Raw genomic sequence first — 16,186 nt, forward strand, 5'->3', positions numbered from 1 at the left:
CCTCCTTCCATCAGCAAGGGCATTGAAGATGAAATGTGGCTGGGTCTTTCAGCATGACAATGATCCCAAACACACCGCCCGGGCAACGAAGGAGTGGCTTCGTAAGAAGCATTTCAAGGTCCTGGAGTGGCCTAGCCAGTCTCCAGATCTCAACCCCATAGAAAATCTTTGGAGGGAGTTGAAAGTCCGTGTTGCCCAGCGACAGCCCCAAAACATCACTGCTCTAGAGGAGATCTGCATGGAGGAATGGGCCAAAATACCAGCAACAGTGTGAAAACCTTGTGAAGACTTACAGAAAATGTTTGACCTGTGTCATTGCCAACAAAGGGTATATAACAAAGTATTGAGAAACTTTTGTTATTGACCAAATACTTATTTTCCACCATAATTTGCAAATAAATTCATTAAAAATCCTACAATGTGATTTTCTGGATTTTTTTTCTCTCATTTTGTCTGTCATAGTTGACGTGTACCTATGATGAAAATTACAGTCCTCTCTCATATTTTTAAGTGGGAGAACTTGCACAATTGGTGGCTGACTAAATACTTTTTTCCCCCACTGTATCTGTGACCAACAGATGCATATCTGTATTCCCAGTCTTCGAAATCCATAGATTAGGGCCTAATTAATTTATTTCAATTGACTGATTTCCTTATATGAACTGTAACTCAGTAAAATCTTTGAAATTGTTGCATGTTGGCATTTATATTTTTGTTCAGTGTAGTTGATACTAATCAGAGATGTAAAGGAAACCTTTCCCAGAAAACCATGTTGTTTTGAAAAGAGGCTGACGTGAAAGTCAGACAAGACTGATTGTCGTCTAAATTCATTACTAATTAAAAACAATTCCTGTAAGAGGCTTGAGCTGTCGACCAATCAAAACACACCATAACAGAGGGGTCACAGGTCATACGCCTGACATTTGTCTGAGGTCATCTGCATTGTGAGGAGGCTAATGGCTGTAAGAAGTTAAAGAGGCATCAAGCATTTAGTACTGTATCCATTGCAACGAGAGCCATATTGCCTTACATTTGTAAATTAATAATTACATTTACATTTTAGTCATTTAGCAGACACTCTTATACCTTTACAGGAGCAATTAGGCTTAAGTGCCTTGCTCAAGGGCACATAGACAGTATATTTCTACTGTAAGGATATTTTCTGTTAATTTTCTCTTACATTAGTGTTTTTTTACACCTCTATGATTTGAGACTATTTTCCTAAAAGGTGTGAAGTCAGCAATGTGGTCCAGTGCCACTGCCACTCAATACCCAACCAATAGGCTACTTGTATAAATTAGAGATGTCACTAAATAATTCAGCTCTTGACACAGGGGGCTGACTACTAAATACTTCCACACGGAAGAGTCAGAGTACCCAACCACAGCCTAACCTGCCTTCCCCTGAGTTCATGCAAAATTCATCCCATTAGCCAACGCACATGGACCAACCATGTCTCCTCCAGCCACACCAATGGGTGGTGTCTACCAAACAACTCATCCATCTCAGATAGACTGGAGTTTGTCTAGTCACCACTGAAATCTGATATGAAGACATTAGCACCTCAAATCCTATAAAGAGATAGGCCATACTTAAGGGCCAGTACATCTACTGCCTCGGGTTTGTAGCACCTCATAAAGCAGGTCTTGTCTGCTACGTGAGCTAAAGGACTGGAGACTCATTAACACTGCACATGAATCAGAGCAAATAACTACTCTGTCTTGTTTGACTTCCTCCACCCACTGCAAGGCCAACAGTATGGCCATCATCTCCACCGTATATACAGCCAGATGATCTGTAATACGTTTCCTGACCTCCACCCCACATTCCTGCACTACAAATGCTTACCCAGTACATCCTGTCCTTGGATCTGTGTAAAGGCCACAAAATCCTGATACACAGTATCCAGATGATCTTAAACAAATCAGATGGATCAACACTCTCCCTGTCTTTCTGTATTCTCTCCAACACTTCTAGATCAACTACTGGAGGCGGGAGTAGCCATGGTGGATTTACAGGAATAGCTACCTTTGGACTAAACTCCCTTCCATACAGTCCCATTTCCTTCGCCTGGGTATTACCCACCCACCCAAAGTGTATGTTCTGTCTTTGCTCATGTTCCCAGCATGCCTGTATAATCCCTTTCGCAGGATAAGACACCCCATTGCCAGCTGCTGCCTCCTAATCTGCAATGGAATATCCCCCATCTCCACCTGTAATGCAGCTACTGGGGACATCTGAAACGCCCCACTACATATTCTGAGTCCTTGCCCCTGTATGACATCTAGTCTTTCCAATGAGGTCCAGGCTGCCGAACCATATGCTATACTGCCATAGTCTATTACAGATTGGATCAATGCAACATACAGTGGCTTGCGAAAATATTTACCAATATTTACAATTTTTCCTATTTTTTTGCCTTACAACCTGGAATTAAAATTGATTTTGGGGGGGTTTGTATCATTATATTTACATAACATGCCTACCACTTTGAAGATGCAAAATATTTTTACTTTGTGAAACAAACAAGAAATAACACAAAAAACAGAAAACTTGAGCGTGCATAACTATTCACTCCCCCAAAGTCAATACTTTGTAGAGCCACCTTTTGCAGCAATTACAGCTGCTAGTCTCTTGGGGTATGTCTCTATAAGCTTGGCACATCTAGCCACTGGGATCTTTGCCCATTCTTCAAGGCAAAACTGCTCCAGCTCCATCAAGTTGGATGGGTTCCACTGGTGTACAGCAATCTTTAAGTCATACCACAGATTCTCAATTGGATTGAGGTCTGGGCTTTGACAAGGCCATTCCAAGACATTTAAATGTTTCCCCTTAAACCACTCAAGTGTTGCTTTAGCAGTATGCTTAGGGTCATTGTCCTGCTGGAAGGTGAACCTCTGTCCCAGTCTCAAATCTCTGGAAGACTGAAACAGGTTTCCCTCAAGAATTTCCCTGTATTTAGCACCATCCATCATTCCTTCAATTCTGACCAGTTTCCCAGTCCCTGCCGATGAAAAACATCCCCACAACATGATGCTGCCACCACCATGCTTCACTGTGGGGATGGTGTTCTCGGGGTGATGAGAGGTGTTGGGTTTGCGCCAGACATAGCGTTTTCCTTGATGGCCAAAAAGCTCAGTTTTAGTCTCATCTGACCAGAGTACCTTCTTCCATATGTTTGGGGAGTCTCCCACATGCCTTTTGGCGAACACCAAACGTGTTTGCTTTTTTTTTCTTTAAGCAATGGCTTTTTTCTGGCCACTCTTCCGTAAAGCCCAGCTCTGTGGAGTGTACGGCTTAAAGTGGTCCTATGGACAGATACTCCAATCTCCGCTGTGGAGCTTTGCAGCTTCTTCAGGGTTATCTTTGGTCTCTTTGTTGCCTCTCTGATGAATGCCCTCCTTGCCTGGTCCATGGGTTTTGGTGGGCGGCCCTCTCTTGGCAGGTTTGTTGTGGTGCCATATTCTTTCCATTTTTTAATAATAGATTTAATGGTGGGATGTTCAAAGTTTCTGATATTTTTTTATAACCCAATCTGTACTTCTCCACAACTTTGTCCCTGACCTGTTTGGAGAGCTCCTTGGTCTTCATGGTGCCGCTTGCTTGGTGGTGCCCCTTGCTTTGTGGTGTTGCAGACTCTGGGGCCTTTCAGAACAGGTGTATACAGTGAGGAAAAAAGTATTTGATCCCCTGCTGATTTTGTACGTTTGCCCACTGACAAAGACATGATCAGTCTATAATTTTAATGGTAGGTTTATTTGAACAGTGAGAGACAGAATAACAACAACAACAATCCAGAAAAACACATGTCAAAAATGTTATAAATGTATTTGCATTTTAATGAGGGAAATAAGTATTTGACCCCACTGCAAAACATGACTTAGTACTTGGTGGCAAAACCCTTGTTGGCAATCACATGGGTCAGATGTTTCTTGTAGTTGGCCACCAGGTTTGCACACATCGCAGGAGGGATTTTGTCCCACTCCTCTTTGCAGATCTTCTCCAAGTCATTAAGGTTTCGAGGCTGACGTCTGGCAACTCGAACCTTCAGCTCCCTCCACAGATTTTCTATGGGATTAAGGTCTGGAGACTGGCTAGGCCACTCCAGGACCTTAATATGCTTCTTCTTGAGCCACTCCTTTGTTGCCTTGGCTGTGTGTTTTGGGTCATTGTCATGCTGGAATACCCATCCACGACCCATTTTCAATGCCCTGGCTGAGGGAAGGAGGTTCTCACCCAAGATTTGACGGTACATGGCCCCGTCCATCGTCCCTTTGATGCGGTGAAGTTGTCCTGTCCCCTTAACAGAAAAACACCCAAAGCATAATGTTTCCACCTCCATGTTTGACGGTGGGGATGGTGTTCTTGGGATCATAGGCAGCATTCCTCCTCCTCCAAACACGGTGAGTTGAGTTGATGCCAAAGAGCTCGATTTTGGTCTCATCTGACCACAACACTTTCACCCAGTTCTCCTCTGAATCATTCAGATGTTCATTGGCAAACTTCAGACAGCCCTGTATATGTGCTTTCTTGAGCACGGGAACCTTGCGGGCGCTGCAGGATTTCAGTCCTTCACGGCGTAGTGTGTTACCAATTGTTTTCTTGGTGACTATGGTCCCAGCTGCCTTGAGATCATTGACAAGATCCTCCCGTGTAGTTCTGGGCTGAGTCCTCACAGTTCTCATGATCATTGCAACTCCACAAGGTGAGACCTTGCATGGAGCCCCAGGCCGAGGGAGATTGACAGTCTTTTGTGTTTCTTCCATTTGCGAATAATCGCACCAACTGTTGTCACCTTCTCACCAAGCTGCTTGGTGATGGTCTTGTAGCCCATTCCAGCCTTGTGTCGGTCTACAATCTTTTCCCTGACATCCTTGGAGAGCTCTTTGGTCTTGGCCATGGTGGAGAGTTTGGAATCTGATTGATTGATTGCTTCTGTGGACAGGTGTCTTTTATACAGGTAACAAGCTGAGATTAGGAGCACTCCCTTTAAGAGTGTGCACCTAATCTCAGCTCGTTACCTGTATAAAAGACACCTGGGAGCCAGAAATCTTTTTGATTGAGAGGGGGTCAAATACTTATTTCCCTCATTAAAATGGAAATACATTTATAACATTTTTGACATTTTTTATTTTTTTTATTTCACCTTTATTTAACCAGGTAAGCCAGTTGAGAACAAGTTCTCATTTACAACTGCGACCTGGCCAAGATAAAGCAAAGCAGTGCGATAAAAACAACATCACAGAGTTACATATGGGGTAAAACAAAACAAAGTCAAAAATACAACAGAAAAAATATATATACAGTGTGTGCAAATGTAGCAAGTTATGGAGGTAAGGCAATAAATAGGCTATAGTGCAAAATAATTACAATTAGTATTAACACTGGAATGATAGATGTGCAAGAGATGATGTGCAAATAGAGATACTGGGGTACAAATGAGCAAAATAAATAACAATATAGGGATGAGGTAGTTGGGCGGGCTAATTTCAGATGGGCTGTGTACAGGTGCAGTGATCGGTAAGGTGCTTTGACAACTGATGCTTAAAGTTAGTGAGGGAGATAAGTGTCTCCAGCTTCAGAGATTTTTGCAATTTGTTCCAGTCATTGGCAGCAGAGAACTGGAAGGAATGGCGGCCAAAGGAGGTGTTGGCTTTGGGGATGACCAGTGAGATATACCTGCTGGAGCGCATACTACAGGTGGGTGTTGCTATGGTGACCAATGAGCTAAGATAAGGCGGGGATTTGCCTAGCAGTGATTTATAGATGGCCTGGAGCCAGTGGGTTTGGCGACGAATATGTAGTGAGGGCCAGCCAACAAGAGCGTACAGGTCACAGTGGTGGGTAGTATATGGGGCTTTGGAGACAAAACGGATGGCACTGTGATAGACTACATCCAATTTGCTGAGTAGAGTGTTGGAGGCTATTTTGTAAATGACATCGCCGAAGTCAAGGATCGGTAGGATAGTCAGTTTTACGAGGGCATGTTTGGCAGCATGAGTGAAGGAGGCTTTGTTGCGAAATAGGAAACCGATTCTAGATTTAACTTTGGATTGGAGATTCTTAATGTGAGTCTGGAAGGAGAGTTTACAGTCTAACCAGACACCTAGGTATTTGTAGTTGTCCACATACTCTAGGTCAGACCCGTCGAGAGTAGTGATTCTAGTCGGGTGGGCGGGTGCAAGCAGCGTTCGGTTGAAGAGCATGCATTTAATTTTACTAGTGTTTAAGAGCAGCTGGAGGCTACTGAAGGAGTGTTGTATGGCATTGAAGCTCGTTTGGAGGTTTGTTAACACAGTGTCCAATGAAGGGCCAGATGTATACAAAATGGTGTCGTCTGCGTAGAGGTGGATCTGAGAGTCACCAGCAGCAAGAGCGACATCATTGATATACACAGAGAAAAGAGTCGGCCCAAGAATTGAACCCTGTGGCACCCCCATAGAGACTGCTATAGGTCCAGACAACAGGCCCTCCGATTTGACACATTGAACTCTATCTGAGAAGTAGTTGGTGAACCAGGCGAGGCAGTCATTTGAGAAACCAAGGCTATTTAGTCTGCCAATAAGAATGCGGTGGTTGACAGAGTCGAAAGCCTTGGCCAGGTCAATGAAAACGGCGGCACAGTACTGTCTATTATCGATTGCGGTTATAATATCGTTTAGGACCTTGAGCGTGGCTGAAGTGCACCCATGACCAGCTCGGAAACCGGATTGCATAGCGGAGAAGGTACGGTGGGATTCGAAATGGTCGGTGATCTGTTTGTTAACTTGGCTTTCAAAAACTTTTGAAAGGCAGGGCAGGATGCATATGGGTCTGTAACAGTTTGGATCTAGAGTGTCACCCCCTTTGAAGAGGGGGATGACCGCGGCAGCTTTCCAATCTCTGGGGATCTCAGACGTTACGAAAGAGAGGTTGAACAGGCTAGTAATAGGGGTTGCGACAATTTTGGCGGCTAGTTTTAGAAAGAAAGGGTCCAGATTGTCTAGCCCAGATGATTTGTAGGGGTCCAGATTTTGCAGCTCTTTCAGAACATCAGCTGTCTGGATTTGTGTGAAGGAGAAGCGGGGGGGGGGCATGGGCAAGTTGCAGCGGAGGGTGCAGAGCTGGTGGCCGGGGTAGTGGTAGCCAGGTGGAAAGCATGGCCAGCCGTAGCAAAATGCTTGTTTAAATTCTCGATCATTGTAGATTTATCGGTGGTGATAGTGTTTCCTAGCCTCAGTGCAGTGGGCAGCTGGGAGGAAGTGCTCTTATTCTCCATGGACTTTACAGTGTCCCAAAACTTTTTGGAGTTAGTGCTACAGGATGCAAATTTCTGTTTGAAAAAGTTAGCCTTTGCTTTCCTAACTGCTTGTGTATATTGGTTCGTAACTTCCCTGAAAAGTTGCATATCGCGGGGGCTATTTGATGCTAATGCAGTACGCCACAGGATGTTTTTGTGCTGGTCAAGGGCAGTCAAGTCTGAGGAGAACCAGGGGCTATATCTGTTCTTAGTTCTGTATTTTTTGTATGGGGCATGTTTATTTAAGATTGAGAGGAAATTACTTTTAAAGAACAACCAGGCATCCTCTACTGATGGAATGAGATCTATATCCATCCAGGATACCTGGGCCAGGTCAAATAGGAAGGCCTGCTCGCTGAAGTGTTTTTGGGAGCGTTTGACAGTGATGAGGGGTGGTCGTTTGACCACGGACCCGTTACGGACGCAGGCAATAAGGCAGTGATCGCTGAGATCCTGGTTGAAGACAGCGGAGGTGTATTTAGAGGGTGAGTTAGTCAGGATGATATCTATGAGGGTACCCATGTTTACGGATTTAGGGTTGTACCTGGTAGGTTCGTTGATAATTTGTGTGAGATTGAGGGCATCTAGTTTAGATTGTAGGATGGCCGGGGTGTTAAGCATATCCCAATTTAGGTCACCAAGCAGTACGAATTCACATATGGTGTCCAGGGCACAGCTGGGGGCTGAGGGGGGTCTGTAGCAAGCGGCAACAGTGAGAGATTTATTTCTGGAAAGGTGGATTTTTAGAAGTAGAAGCTCAAACTGTTTGGGCACAGACCTGGATAGTATGATAGAGCTCTGCAGGCTATCTCTACAGTAGATTGCAACTCCACCCCCTTTGGCAGTTCTATCTAGATGGAAAATGTTATAGTTGGGGATGGAAATTTCAGAATTTTTGGTGGCCTTCCTAAGCCAGGATTCAGACACTGCTAGAACATCAGGGTTGGCGGAGTGTGCTAACGCAGTGAATAACTCAAACTTAGGAAGGAGGCTTCTGATATTTATGTGCAGAAAACCAAGGCTTTTACGGTTACAGAAGTCAACAAATGATAGCTCCTGGGGAGTAGGAGTGATACTGGGGGCTGCAGGGCCTGGGTTAGCCTCTACATCACCAGAGGAACAGAGGAGAACTAGAATAAGGATACGACTAAAGGCTTTAAGAACTGGTCTTCTAGTGCGTTGGGTACATAGAATAAAGGGGGCAGTTCTCCGGGCGTTGTAGAAAAGATTCAGGGCATTATGTACAGAAAAGGATATGGAAGGATATGAGTACAGTTGAGGTAAACCTAAGCGTTGGGTAACAATGAAAGAGATAGCATCACTGGAGGCACCGATTGAGCCGGTCTCGGCGTGTATGGGGGGTGGAACAAAGGAACTATTTGAGGCAGTTTGAGAGGGACTAGGGGTTCTACAGTGAAATTGTATAATAAGAACTAACCCGAACAGCAATAGGCAAGGCATATTGACAAGGGAGAGAGGCATAAAGCAATCACAGGTGTTATTAGAGAGAGCTAAGACAACAACTGGTAATAGCGATAAAGTTTGGGCTGAGGCTAAACAGAATAAACAGGACAGGGTACCATGTAAAGGAACAGTCCAGCAGGCATCAGCTGTGCAGCTGAGTGATCATAAGGTCCAGTGAACAGCAATATGTGAGTCCGAGAGCAGTTCAAATTGGTGCTTCAGCACAGCTAGCAGGGAGCACAGTTGTAGTTTGCGTGTGCTAGCGGGCCGGGGCTAGCAGATGGATCTTCGTGGTCGTCGCAACGGGAAGCCTGTTGAAACCACATCAGACGATTTAGTCGGCAAACCAGTCGTGTTGGATCGGCGGGGCTCAGTGTCATGCGTTTTTCTGGATTTCTTTGTTGTTATTCTGTCTCTCACTGTTCAAATAAACCTACCATTAACATTATAGACTGATAATTTCTTTGTCAGTGGGCAAACATACAAAATCAGCAGGGGATCAAATACTTTTTTCCCTCACTGTATATACTGAGATCATGTGACAGTTCATGTGACACTTAGATTGCACACAGGTGGACTTTATTTAACTCATTATGTGACTTCTGAAGGTAATTGGTTGCACCAGATCTTATTTAGGGGCTTCATAGCAAAGGGGGTGAATAGATATGCACGCACCACTTTTCCGTTATTTATTTTTTACAATTTTTTGAAACAAGTTATTTTTTTCATTTCACTTCACCAATTTGGACTATTTTGTGTATGTCCATTACATGAAATACAAATAAAAATCAATTTAAATTACAGGTTGTAATGCAACAAAATATGAGAAACGCCAAGGGGGTGAATACTTTTGCAAGGCACTGTATTCAACCTTTTCTGGCCCATTGTGTTGCATGTGAATGTTTATCCTTTTAAGCTTGGAAAATAGACCCTTAAACCCAGACTTGAACCACACACCCTCTGCACTGAATAGCAGGCTAGTGATTGCTTGCAGTTAGCCACTGATTTCTTCCAAACCACTCATTGTTGAAATTGCAATTTCCAACTTGTTGTCTAATGTTTTTGTCCAATGGCCGATGAGCACCTATACATTTTATCTATAATTCCTCTTTATGACAAGGTTTGAAAATTATTTGCCAGTAGATTGTCAACTTGATTCATGATGATGACTGCTTGTCTAGCTTGCTAGCTAAGATTTTGAAAGTATGATGTTGGCATAATCAGTTCAATCAAAGCTACAGTAGATATAACGTGATTTTACGTCATTTTATCTGTGGCCAAGGACCTTGAGCCTTCTTGGATGGGCACTTGTAATGTAAATCTATGGCAGCACCAAAGGGGCTTGAATTTTTTTGCTCTCTCCCTGTAGATTTTGCAGTGACGTAATGTCCCCATGAGTGACAGAACACTGAGCCAATCATGGCGCAACTAGAGAACATTACCAATTCCTAAGCTCTCTATTATCCGCTGGCTGCCCCACAAACACAGAAAGCACTGAGCTAGGCTGAAACACCTGCATTTTGGAGCGGTTTTATTAACTCAAATATGTTTTTTTTTACATTGTTTACAAACTGATATATGACACGTATTAATGCTAAAATAACATGCAAAACAGGCAACAGGCTCTGCCCCACCTGCCCTGAATGACGGGTCGCCACTGTGCTTATAAGAAATCCCGCAATGACCTCTGACGAACCATCAAACAGGCAAAGCATAAATACAGGACTAAGATCAAATCCTACCTGTTGTTTACGAAGCATGTGACAAATAAAATATGATTTGATTTAAAAATATATATTTCATTTGATTTTGAAGCAGCAGGCAAGACTGATTTAGCATAATTTGTAAAGCAGCATAGAGATTTTTCTTTAACCATAATCCTCTATCCTTATTTCTGAGATTCAGGCGTCATTTCAACCCACTGCCTTTCGAGGATCTTTGCATATATTAACAGAGAAATAAGCAGTTAATGGGATGAGATCCATACAAATTTGCACTGCTGAGTGGAATATAAATTATTTAGGAGACAGGTGTAATGCAATCCTTACAAAACGCCAACCATTGTTGTGGGTCCAATCTGACAGTAGAGTGGTTTTATTAAAATCACCCAGGCTTAGCTCAAACGGGATGTCCACTGGCCTGTTCTGAGGGAAATGTGGAGTCGTTGGGTGTCTGTCTGTCTGCCACCAGACTGGCTGTAATGACTGTCTCTCCCTCCCATCTCATTGTGTGGAATGGGATCTGGTTGAACCTGATGCCCTGGCCGACCGACCCGTCACTGCCCTCTCTGACTATGTACTTTGGATGCATGTATCTGGACAGGTGTCGCTACTGAGGATATTCTGCTGTCTGTGTTCATTTAGACCTGATCATAAACTCAACAGGTCACTGCATTAACCTGACTCCCGTCTTCTTACCTCAACGTTATAGCTAGGACCCTGAGTTTTTCCAGACCACATAACCTGACTGGGAAAACCCCTGGGCCCTAGCTAGACTATAGGTTTTTCCAGGTCAATTCACATGGTCAGGAAAAACTCCTAACCATACATATACAGATGTAGGATCTTAATTTGAGCCAGTTTGCTACAGCAGGAAAGTAATTCTGCAGCAACAGGAATTGTGAATTATTATGTGGATTATAATTAATGTACTAGGGGTTGATACATTTTTTGTTAGGATAAATCAAGTCTGACATTTTAAAGTGAAAATTACTAACTTTAGAAGCTTTGCATTTCCTGCTGTGCAGGAACATTCTCAGCAACAAAAGAGTGATCAAATTAAGATCCTACATCTGTAGCAATTTTCAGGAACTCAAACTTTAATGAGGACACCCCTCACACGTAATGCTCTCTCATGCCCTGCAGCATCAGTATGCCATATGCAGTGTTTCTTGGCAGTGGAGAATAATGTTTTGGTTGGAGGCATTCAGGCCACTCACTGCCCCAACCCAAGTCCCTCCTCAGTCAGGAAAGTAAATGAGAAACATCACCCTCCTCCACCCCCACCTTCCCCAATCCAGCTTCAAACAGAGGCTGTGTTGTCATATGATCTCCATCATCATGCGGATGCCCATGCTCCTGAAGACGTCCCTCTGACTCCACTGAGACCTTCTTATTCACGTGGGAGCCAGTCTTCTGTTGCCATGGCATCCCCAGAGACTTCCCAGCAAATCGATGCAGCCTCCGATATAATTGGATTTCCCCCCACCAAATAGCAGTGCAGTAATGACACGGAGGGGTCCTACGGTCTCCACACAGGGGTCCCACTCCCTAATCTATGGAATCTATTATGCAAACGCCCAGTCCCTACGTTTGTGATGTGCAATCCTGGCCGTAAGCAGTTCTGCAGACAGCCTCCCTGCCGAGATCTAGGCAGTAAACCTCTCAAGTTCTTAGAACTGCTCAGACTGCAAACTGGCCAGAGACAACAGGGATTTGCTGCCCTGTCTGAACCCGTGTCACAGAGGGGGGTCGATTCTCATTTTCTGAGGACAGAGGCTGCGTGCCACTATAGTACTGTCTGTGTAGAAGTGTTTATAATAAGGAAAGGGGTGATTGTATTAGCCAATTACAATTTTTCTTGTAGATAGATAATGTTGTGTTTACTCTGGAATGCTGTTTGTATGTCAATTCAGTGATACAGATGTTCAGGAAGGATATACAGTCATGTAATATGATGTATAGTCATCCTTATATGATGGTCAGATAATGCGTACCTTATCACTACAAGGCTGATAATACAGTAATAAATCTCCCACACAGCCCCTGGGACCTAGCTGTGCCAGCAGCAGCCGCGCACGACCTACCTCACAGTCGAAAAGAAGGTGCAGCTGATTGTCAATCCACTCCTCAATATCCAGCCTCCTCTGCAGGTCCTTGCGGTTGTATTTGACGGTCAGCTTGCCCAGTTTGCGATGCGTAGGCTCCTCTTTTTTATCTGCGGATTGGAACATCACCCTGGACTGGGTGCCTGACTCCGACGCCATGCCTGCCATGTCCTCGGGAAAACAGCTGAGGAAACACACAGCCGTCTCTCTCTCTTTCTAGCTGTCCCTCTGTCTCTGGTGCTCTCACTCCCACCCTCTCTCTTGCTGTCTTTCTTGTGTGCTCACTCTTTTTCTTCTTCTCTTGCTCTAGCTCTCCTACCTATCTGTCTTGCTTGCTCCGTCTGTCTGTGTACTCGTCTCTCTTTCACTCTCTCTCTCTCTCTCTCTCTCTCTCTCTCTCTCTCTCTCTCTCTCTCTCTCTCTCTCTCTCTCTCTCTCTCTCTCTCTCTCTCTCTCTCTCCCTCCCTCCCTCGCACACTCACTGCCTGTGGAGGATGGCAATGAAATACGCCTCTGTGTGTGTGTGTCTTAGTGCATGTGTGTCTTGGTGTGTGTGGTGGCCGAACAACGATGCTGATATGCTGTGTTGATAAGAAATCCGCTGACACTGTACTTGATTATAAAGGTTTATTATATCATAGATTACAGCTTCAATTTACAGACTTCTGCAGAGTCTGGAGAGCCACGAAACCCAATCTCAAATATGATAGCTCTCCCCGTCCTTTGTTCAAAACCTGGTATATATCCTATGTAACATAAGATGGGTGTTTTGAATAGACCAATCCCTGGCCTCCACATATCTACATGTCCACTGTTTCAGGGGGCCCCTATAGTAATGCTTTCCAGATGTTTCAGCAAAGCAGAGTAAAGTTCATCTAACACACCATTTGCAAACGTCAGCCAAAATTATAAACTGTTCAGATACTACATATTTCCCCCCTTCGAGACTAATTAAGTCTCGAAAACAAAAAGAATAGGATTATGACAAATACATTTTTTTATTACATCAGGTTGAGTAACTTTAGCAATAAAACAAAATTTATGAAGAGTAAACACATTTTTATGTAGACACATTTTCAAAGAGTGTAAACAAATGTTTATGGAGTGTAAACACATTTTTATGGAGTGTAAACACATTTTTATGGAGTGTGAGAGCGAAAAACCTGTCTGGCAGCTTTCATTCCAAATATCCATCAATCAATCAAGACAGGAACATTCTCTCACGGCCCCTCTGCCCCAGGTGACCACCTAAGTACTCCAGATCAATTTATACATTTTTATCAATGCATTTTAAGCTATGATGCAATTGAATATACATGAAAACCTCAGAAAACAAAATCAAAAATGTCCACATTCAGGCTGGTCGACCCATCGGATCCTCCTGTGGATTCTCTCTGTCAAATAATAAATAATAATATGCCATTTAGCAGACGCTTTTATCCAAAGCGACTTACAGTCATGCGTGCATACATTTTTGTGTATGGGTGGTCCCGGGGATCGAACCCACTACCTTGGCGTTACAAGCGCCGTGCTCTACCAGCTGAGCTACAGAGGACCACCTAGACCCAATATCCCAAAAAACTAAACATCTGAGGTCCCCACATGTACCCAACAACAGAAAACATAATTCTTCAAAAAATGTATACAGAAAGAATATGACACAAATTATGTATTACACATGCAAATATGTATATAAATCATTGCAGACACTGAAATGTAGTCCCCTACACTGCATCTCCTCAGCAGTGTCGACTTTCAATGCAACGTCGATGATGGAATCTGAACATTTCCACACCGTCCTTGTTCAACTTCCTCCAGTCCATTCATATTGTCCATGTTTGAGTATTTGAATCCCACTCTACACATTCCCATATGCTTCTGGAAGAAAAGAAAACACCAACCAGTATCTTTTGCAAAGCAACACATGCAAATTTGAACGTCAATATCAAAAATAATATAAAAATGATATATATAAAATAATCACATTCCATTTCCCCCCTTTGATTCATAAGAAAACACTAAATATCACAACAATATGCAAAGAAATGTGAAGATTATCACACAATCAGATATTCAAAATTTCCTAGAGTTACTTCAACCCTAGTTTTCGTAACATTTTGGTCTAATTTTTTCCCAATTTTTGAAAAATCAATTTCACTGATTTATCCACAAATTCTTTCCCATTATCTGAGGATATTCGATCAGGAAGTCCCCACCTGCTTATGACTTCTTTACACAAAAACTTGGCAACCGATTGAGCGTCTTTTCGCTTGGTTGGACAGGCCTCCGGCCATTGTGAAAATCTATCCACAACCACCAGCATATATCTTTTCCCTTCAACTGGTTTTATCATATCAACAAAGTCGATAACAACTCACGCATAGGACCTCTCGGTGTAGGAATGTGACCAGGAAGAACAGTCACACCCCTGCAAACATTATTTTTCAGACAGATTGTGCACCTGCCTATGACATAGTCAACCTGTTCAAGCAAATATGGTGCCCAAAAACCATACTCCTTTGTGATCTTTCTCCTAACCTCCCCCCTTGCAACATGAGCTAACCCATGTGCTTCCTGAATCATCAGGCCTAATAGGTCTAGAGGCGCTACTATCAACCCCTCATGGTTTCTCCAAAGACCAGTAGCATCTTTAACGGCACCTCGGTCTAGCCATAACTGTTTGTCAATCGTAGAAGCAGCTTCCTGCATAAAAATCACATCCTTAAGCATAATTTTGTCTTCCAAGTCCACTCCATGCATGACCAGAAAAACCTTGCCCAATTTGTCCGCTGCTGTGACGGCTTTTGCAGCTTCATCAGCAGCTTTGTTCCCTTGTGTGACTTTTGACACATCGGTTTTATGAGCTGCACACTTAGCTATCGCTATCTCTTTAGGCTTCATCATAGCATGCAACAATTTCATTATTTGCGCATGATGTTGTATCGGAGAACCATCCGTTTTCTTAAACCCTCAACCTTTCCACACTGCTCCAAACAAATGACATACACTATGTGCATATGCAGAATCAGTATGTATCGTCACTCGCTTTCCTTCTGCTAACAAACACTCTTCTGTTAGCCCCACAAGTTCAGCAAGATGTGCTGACGCAGGCTGTGGTATTACTTCAGCCTTTTCAACAACAAATCCAGTTCCTTGGGCTTTAACTACTGCATAGCCAGCACACAATTTATCTCCCACACGATAACAAGACCCATCAGTCCAATACTCCAGGTCTGCCTCACGTAATGGAAAGGCTTGCAAATCTGATCTAAGCCTTGAGTATTTCTCTGCTTCTTGAACACAATCATGTGGCTCACCATCCTCTGACGTTGGCAAATTCTCGGCTGGATTCACCGTATCACACCTCACTAGGGTGACATCTTCCTGCTCTAAGAGCCTATGATAGTCTCTGAGCCTAGGCATGGTCAATGTATATTTTCCATAGTTCAGAAGATTTCTGAGACTATGATGGGTAAGAATTGTTACTGGGTAACCCATCATAACAGATGATGCTTTGTCATACATTGAATATACTCCCACCATTGCTCTGTAGCACAGTGGTAGCCCTAGTTCTACTTCTGAATAGGCAGTAGAGTAGTAGGAAATAGGTTGAGGAT

General features: G+C 43.4%; 1 protein-coding gene across 1 annotated transcript in view; it reads right to left on the reverse strand.

Moving 5' to 3' along the window:
• Positions 1–12,916, reverse strand: part of LOC311102326 (protein phosphatase 1 regulatory subunit 14B-like) — a 30,236-nt gene extending 17,320 nt beyond the window's left edge. Inside the window, exon 1 of the mRNA XM_084143630.1 lies at positions 12,549–12,916. Coding sequence (XP_083999756.1) covers positions 12,549–12,737 — 189 coding nt within the window. The 5' untranslated portion in view covers positions 12,738–12,916. The remainder of the gene's footprint in view (positions 1–12,548) is intronic.
• Between the last annotated feature and the right edge of the window lie 3,270 nt (positions 12,917–16,186).

The sequence above is a fragment of the Coregonus lavaretus genome, assembly GCF_964263955.1.
Source record: "Coregonus lavaretus genome assembly, chromosome: 27".
Classification (NCBI taxonomy): Eukaryota; Metazoa; Chordata; class Actinopteri; order Salmoniformes; family Salmonidae; genus Coregonus; species Coregonus lavaretus.